Source organism: Pavona decussata, unplaced genomic scaffold (genome assembly GCF_977016875.1).
Source record: "Pavona decussata unplaced genomic scaffold, jaPavDecu1.1 SCAFFOLD_76, whole genome shotgun sequence".
Classification (NCBI taxonomy): Eukaryota; Metazoa; Cnidaria; class Anthozoa; order Scleractinia; family Agariciidae; genus Pavona; species Pavona decussata.
Window position 1 is genome coordinate 2,430,056 of NW_028145494.1, and position 8,056 is coordinate 2,438,111.

Consider the following 8,056-nt stretch of genomic DNA (forward strand, 5'->3'; position numbering starts at 1 on the left):
ACCAATTTGCTGATTTTAAGACTTTTGTTTACAGTCGTCATAGCAATATCAGAGATAAATAACCACCGCAGTGTACTACAACTATCTCTTAATTGTCTCTGCATAGATGAACTGCAACGTGGGTCGCAGTTGCATTGGAGCTTGAAAAAGGCTAGGTCTAACTTTTTTTACGTTCTTGTATTTTCGTCTCCAAAACGAGTAGGTCTCAGTCTCTTGTTGCGCCTAATGTTCACGAAAAAGGTCGAAATCCCCTACACACTATGAATAAACATTGTATTAAATTGATTCATTTATTTGTTCATGAATTAATTCATAGTTTTGTTATGTGACTGGTTCATGTTTATTAAGGCATTTTTTTAAAAATTTGTTTGCAATGTTGAACACATGTATTTGTCCAGTCATACATTTATTCGGATTTGTCTACCTATTTAATATTTACAAGCTATTTATTTTTTATTGATTTATTTATTGTTTAGCAAGGGAAACGACCTTAAAGAAAGAAGAAAATGTTCAGAAACCAAAAACCAGAGAGAGGAAATAAATTGCAAAAGTGATAACTGACACCCAAGAAGTGATTGCAATGGGACAACTGTGGAGTCAGGACGTAAGAGTTGTCCAACTACAAGTGACTGAGCTGCAGAGTCAGTTAACAGCAAAGGAAGAAGAAATTAAAAGGTTGAGAGAAGAATTGAATGACTTGCAAGGACGAGATGAACGGTTTAGAGAGCAACAACGACTTGTAACTGAACTGCAGAGCATCTTAGAAATAAACGAAGAGGACATGAGAATCTTGCGACAGCAACAAAGAGAAACACAACAGCAAGAGACTGGTCCACGTGAATGGCTCATTAATCAAAATGAAATTCAACTAACAGATCAGGAGCGTGGGGAATTGTTTACCGGGGAAAATTCCATGGTTGTGACGTCGCTGTGAAACAAATGTACGAAAACATCATGTCTGATCATAACAGGCATCTATTTGAGCGAGAAGTGGACATTGCGTCAAAATGTCGCCATCCTTGTTTGTTGCAATTTCTTGGGGCAACTGGGGACTATAAAGGAACGCCATTGCTAAAAAACGGAGCTTATGGATTGCAGCTTGAGAGAAAAGCTGTACCGGAAAGACGATCCCCGTCTTTCCCTTGGGAATGTTTCTGTCATTTCTCTGGATGTAGCTGCAGCAATTAACTACTTGCACCAGAAATCCCTACCCATCATCCACCGTGATATCAGTAGTGCTAATGTGTTGCTACGGCAACAAGGTTACCAATGGAGAGCCAAATTGTCTGATTATGGCACTGCTAATTTTGTGCGTCAAAGCAAAAGAACTGACCCAGGTGCTGCGATCTACTCCGCACCTGAGTCCATGAGTGAAGACCCAGATCAACCAATAAGCTGTAAGGTTAGTAAGTCTGTAGTCATGTCCCACTGATACTAGGTTTGTTATTACGTTGAACCTTGAACCCTTGACATTCGTACTTAAAACTTGAAGAGGACACTAAAAAAAAAAAAACTTAAAAAACACTACAAAATGAAAAACAAAGAAAAAAATAAATAAATAAAAAACCAAACAAACAAACTCTTTGATTCGCAAGAAGTAGGGCACAGAGCTACCGGAGTAGTGTTCTGCTTTACCATATACCTTAGGTTTGGGAGGCAGCTCTGGGTTACAGAAACCAACAGCCCATGGACTGTTGAAACCTATGTTCCATGGTGAGTTAAAAATTTATATAACGTTTGCAGGAATGTCTGGAGGATTTGGTTATATTGCTGGTTAATAGGTGTACGTCTCTTCGGGTACGCATAGTGACAACGCCGAACAAACGTCAGCTGTATTAAGCGAGATTCGTCTAACCGATGAGCTAATTTGATACAGTATAACCCTGGGCGATACAGATCACTTGCCTCAAATGGGGGAAATGTGAGGATTCGCTTAGAACACCATGACACCAATAAATCAGTTCCCCAGCCTTCAGATATAAATCACTAATGAAGTGAAAGAAGAAGATAAGGAGATTCCGGGGTACTGACGACCATCTTAAGAATTAAGATCGCTACACAGTCTTGTGTTTCTGACAAACTTAATAAATCTTTCTAAATTTTTTTGTTTACAGGTTGACGTTTACAGTTTTGGTGTCCTTCTCTGTGAGGTGTGCATTAGAGAGCAGCCAGATCCACAACAGCGCGAGGGTCAAATATCCCGGATGAGGATCACCAAGTTTCAAACTCTCGTTAGGCGCTGTGTACAAAGAGAGCCTCCGGTGAGACCAAATATGGAAGAGATTATTGAAGAACTTGAGCATTGTAATAGGGACAGAGGCACCATAAGTTCATCAAAGTCACGGAAAAATGTTGATCTACACTCGAGTAATAAAACGTTTTCACGTAGAAGGTATAAACCATGAACGATAAGACATAACAGCCAGTTTCTGAGAGGTGTTTGACCTATGACCATTACGAGCTTATTTATATTCACGTTTTTAGAACATGAAAGCGCTTGCGGTTTGTACGGCTTATAAGTTAAACCTTGTAAATTAATGCTGTTTTTTTCTCCCTTAACTCACTATTTCTCTTTAAGGTAGAAGATACTCCGCAACTTTTGAACAAATATTAGGTTTTATTATTCAACACCTTGTAAAGGCCTGGATAAACTAGGAAACATTGTTGCGGAAACATTGTTTCTTGTTATGTTTTCGGGGTGGCTAAATTAGCGGGAAGCAAACAAAATGCTTTGCTGCCCCGGTGGCTAAACGAGGAAACGGCAGGAAACTTTGTTTCGGAAAACAATAAGACAATACGCGAAATTGACCGGTTGTATGCAAAGATGTGATTTTCATTACAGTAAATTCAAAGATTATTTCAGAAAATAAATCGAAACTTTTGAACAGACCAGAGCTAGTGTTGTATTATCCAGAAATAACCTTTTCCATGGGGCTTAGTTATCTACACCAGTTTTACTACCGTAGTGTAAAAATATTTCCATTTTCTGCATGGGCTGTCGCTTAAAAAATAAAACTTAGCAAATCAATCAATAATAACTTTTTTTTTTTTTTTTTTTTGAACTGAGCAGTGCTAATGGATAATACTATGGAATTCGCCATCAATCAAAAGCAATTGTTAAAAATTAATATTGCATATGAAAATTATAGATCTTGAAACCAAATAAGGAAACTGTTATTAAAAATAAATTAAAATAGGTAAAAATCTCAAGTAATAAGTTTTCAACCATGTAAATGTTGTCTTGAGCTGGACTTCCGGTTATAGGGCTGGGTTGACTTTCGGTCCTGTGGTTTGTTCATTTGGGCTGACATCCGTATGACGGTTGTTTGATTATTTAACTGATCATTCAGGGACCGTAGCGGTTTTTTGGCCCTCTGTTCATTCTTCATTTTCTGTGTGTCTATCTCTGGCCTTGTATCCAAATGTTTCAGTAATTTACACTAATGGTATTATTCACACGGTTTTTATGCAATCAAATTCGCCTTTACCGTTGGCTTAATATTTAATTAAAAGCTATCTTAAAATTTCTCAAAAAGGATTAACTATAAATATAATCTATATCCAAATTATCATTTAAAAGTATTTAGGAAATATCAGAGGCCCATAATTCGGAAGTATCCGTGTAATTGGCAATTGGCATGTTTCTTCTCTCATATGGTCATTCAGGCTTTCGGATTTATCTGTTCACTTTGCCTGGCTTCCTGTGGGCTTCCTGTCTGGTTATTAAGTTAGTCATTCAGTGTCCTATGTGGTTTTCAGCTTTGTGTTCATTCATCCCTCCGGTTGTCGGTCTCGTCCATGTGTGCGTATGGATTCAGCCATCTCCATCAGCTCTACTGGTGGCACGGTATACCCAAATTTCTATCCTGGGCTCTCTAAGTAAACCCTAAATATAAAAGTCATATTAAAACATTAGGAGAATAGTCTTCATGTTTTAATATTAAGCTGCAATACTACAGAGTAGGACTTATTCCCTCTCTATTGATCTGAAAAAAACAGCTTATGCAATCCATATGACCGGACCAAAGTCCTAGCATATGGCGGACCATGTCTGACCTAAGATCCTACTCTCTCTCTTGGGTCTGTTCTGTCAGCCCCCTGTCCATATAGATATTGGATATGACTGTAGAAGAACATTGCACGAGTTACCCCTTGTAGCCTTTCACTTTCTCAATGAATTTGTTACTACATGACAGAGCTAGAGATGGATCTGGGAGATGCATCATGGCCCGAAAGCCTTTCCTAGTATTGTCAGTTTTCTAGAAACAAACTTTCTGTAATCTTTTATAATTAACTACTGTAAACTGTAAATGCGTAATCCCAAATGCATAGCCCATAAGATAATTCACCAAACAAGAATCACAGCCGATTAATTTCAATGTGTTAAAATTGAATTAATCAAAAATAACAACTTTACTTCCCGTATAAATGCATTTCTCCTCATAAATCATCCAAATTCCTTCATTTAAAGTAAATAAGCTTAAAAATTGGTTCTATCAACTTCTCGAAAAATGGTAAAGCACATCTATCAGAGTATACATTTAAGTGTCTCCATAAGGTAAAAGTCCTGTTGCAACCTGCTTTCTCTAATCATAGCCCTGCTGGTTCCCTCACCCTTTCATCTAATCCACGGTTTTACTAGCTATCACTACTGCACTATATACTATATCAAAATGGAGATAATTTCTGGAGTTTATTAAAATAAAAGCTGTTAACATTAAGATAGCACTTTGGCTCAGAGATTTCTTTAAATCGCCTAGTACTAAAGTTTTCTTTCTGTCTTCTTCTATATATTAATTTTATTTTATTTTTTTTTTTTTTGTATTGTTAAACAAAATTAAACAAGACTTAAAACAACCTCTTTTGCATTTGTAAACTAAACATCTCCTTTATTCAACCTCTTTTCCAAATATTACTTTATGACATTAAGTAACAATACTTCTTTAGCACAAGAAGTCTGTTTTCTGGCTAATCCCCAAACTTTAGAGACTCTAACTTTTTATGTAGTAATCTCCTAGTGCTTATTAAATTCTTCATTTTAGGCAACACTTGGTTCACCAACAATATAGATTTAGCCATAAGGAGTCCTTCCCTTGCCCTCTTAAACAGTAATCTCATCTGTTTATAGTTTGCATTACTTTTATCATAAACTATGGGTACTAGCACCTGGTCTTTTATAAAATTCTTATCCCTTCCCTTATCCCTGCTATGGTTTTTAACCTGCTCAAAAGATAAGATTTCCTTGTCAATGAAACCCTTCTTATACCCCAATTTCAGCAACCGTGACTTGAATAGCCCTATAGTATTCATATAATCCTTTTTTAAAAAAGAATTTCTGAAATAGCGCATGCACTCAGTCCTAATTAATCCCCTGAGTACATACTGTGGATGATTAGAACTAGGATCAAGATAAGAAAAAGTATGGAACTTCTTAAAATAAGTGCTAAAATGAACCTTCCTGTACTTGTCGCTAACATCATCAAAGGACAATTTTAAATCTAAATAATTGCAATTTGCGCGGTTTACTGCCACGTTAATAATTAAATTGCTTGGATAAAATAGCATTAGTGTTTTCATTTCATTAATAATGTATTTACTGTTACAAGTTGAAAATATCATTAGACCATCATCAGCGTAGCGAGCTAAAACCTCAATGTCCCTTTGCTCAGAAACAAGTTGATATTTGTACTCAGAATATAGTAAAACTAATTCACTAATCTCTTTACTAAAATAACAACCCATGCTAATTCCCTTTTCCTGCCTAAATAATTCTCCTCCCACATTAAAATAGTTCCATTCGTTACAAAACTTATACAGGTCCAAATAGAAATCTATCTCTGTTTGATTTAGTCCTATTAGCAAGGCAACCTCATGCAAGCATTTACTAGCATCCTCAAATAGAATGTTAGTATATAAATCCTTAAAATCAAAAGTAGCAAAGCAGTAATTTCTCCCGGATTTCAAATGAGTTTTCCTTAAAATGCTCAATAAATCGCTACTTCCTGTTAGAATAGTGCTCTGGTATCCATGTTGCCTAATATACCCAATAAAATTGTTTAACAGCTCCCTAAATTTCTGCTGTAAATACCTAGATGCTTCTAAAGTGCACCAACTATGTCCTGTGACAATGGGCCTTCCCTTAAGTTGACCCTCATTTTGCGTAGAAGCAGGGTCTGTCAATTTATGAACCTTAGGCATTAAATTTAAACTAGGCAAGGTATAGTCTTTAACTACCCCCAAATTAAACTTTCTAATTTGTTTCTCATCCAAAAGCTCTTTAAATTTGTCTACTATTACCCTCAACTCCCTTCTGCACTTCTGTTTTATTTCTTTCTCCTTGCTTACATCCCCAACCCAAGAATAAAAATCGGTTTTCAGTTGTCGTTTATTAACTCGTGAATGCGCGCATGCGCAATGAACGAGTTATAGCGATAGCTGACTCTCGACTTGGTCGGTCGATCAGTCGATCAGTCGATCAGTCGGTTTTGTCGTTAACTTTCGGGCGTGCGCAGTGAATGAGTTTTAAATTCAATTAGTGGAAAAAAACACGCGAACATTTGTTGTTCATGGCGCATCAGGAAATTCTTATTCAATATGTAGAGAATAATTTGACGATCATTTAGTGCAAGAATGGCGATTTTTCGTTCAATCTTTGCAAAGTTTCAAGTTTTTTCAGTTTTTCAGAAAGTCCGGGGTCGTAAACTCAATTAGTGAAAAAAAAAAAAAACGTGAAAATTTGTTTCACGACGCGTCAGAATTCTCTCATTCATTCTGTAGAGAATAATTTGACAATCATTTTAGTGTAAGAATGGGGATTTTTCGTTGAATCTGAGCAAAGTTATAGGATTTTTTCGTTTTTTTCTACGAAGTGCGGTTTCTTTCAAGAATTAAAAATAATTTAATTTAAAAATAATTTAATTAAAAAATAATTTTATTTGTCAGTTTTCACGCGAAAGCGGAACGTGCCATGTCACGCATCATTGACGTCGTAAACAAAATTATGCAAATGTCTGGTGAAATGAACACTTTTAAGATCTTGTCAGCTTTCATAGAGGTTTCAAAGGGAAAAAATGTTTCATTTTCGAAATTTACAACTGGTAATTTATGGGAAAGCAAAAGGACGCGGTCGATAAATAATTCTTATTTAGCAAGAGCTTGTCATAGTTCATTATTTTTACTTGAGGATTGCGTGGACTGAACTCCAAAGGAAAAATTTCACGCATTTATGTCGGGCATGAATCGTAATGCGATACTTTGTTGAACATATTTCCCTTTGTGAGATCGGCTTGCCCTACAGTAATTTTGTAATTTTAATTCCCAAAAAAACTTCACTTGCCCATCGGGCAAGTGATGGTTAGAATCCACTAGCCCGATCGCGAAATCCAGTAGCCGCGGACTATCACACGAATTTGCATGACGCAGCTGCACATGGCGTGCTCCTATAAACTTTGAATAAAAAAAACACGTGATATTTTTTAATCGGCGCATCCGAATAATCGGCTTATTCAATCTGTACAGAATAATTTGACAATCATTTTAATAGTACAAGAATGGTCATTTTTCGTTACATAATCGGGCAAAGATATAATTTCTTTTAGCTTTTGAGGAAGTTTCCGTAGCCGTCTAAATTGCAATTACTATGTGTCATCTGCATTCACGAGTTGGCTCACAGGAGCCTTTGATATTCTTTCTCATACCATCCTAAAGAATTTAAGGACCAGCCCAATTTCTTATCACTCTCCCTCAGTATGCAGTCACTTTTTTTAGAAAAAAGTTTTAAATTTTCCAATACTAAGTTATCTCTTCCCCAGCACTTGCCAACTGAAAAACCAGATCTTTGTACTTTGATAGCTCTTACCTTATAACGATCAATTAATCTCAAGGAGTTGTAAATAAACTGCCGGTTACCTTTACTAAGATTGGGATGACTTAAATTGGTTAAAATTTGGCTTCTAAAAGATCTCTTACTGGTCCTTTTGCCAGTCCCTCTAAAGTTATTTATAGGTGTACTTATTCTACTTTGACCTGTAACCTTGCAAATAAAAGTTAACAAAGC

At 36.2% G+C, this 8,056-nt stretch overlaps 1 protein-coding gene across 1 annotated transcript; it reads left to right on the forward strand.

The window, feature by feature from the left end:
• Positions 1-895: 895 nt before the first annotated feature.
• Positions 896-2,781, forward strand: LOC146476642 (putative serine/threonine-protein kinase DDB_G0271682). The gene is made up of 2 exons (XM_085114522.1): positions 896-1,402; positions 2,115-2,781. The coding sequence occupies exons 1-2, from the start codon at positions 1,088-1,090 to the stop codon at positions 2,403-2,405; spliced, it is 606 nt and encodes a 201-aa protein (XP_084970648.1). The 5' UTR covers positions 896-1,087; the 3' UTR covers positions 2,406-2,781.
• Positions 2,782-8,056: the final 5,275 nt, after the last annotated feature.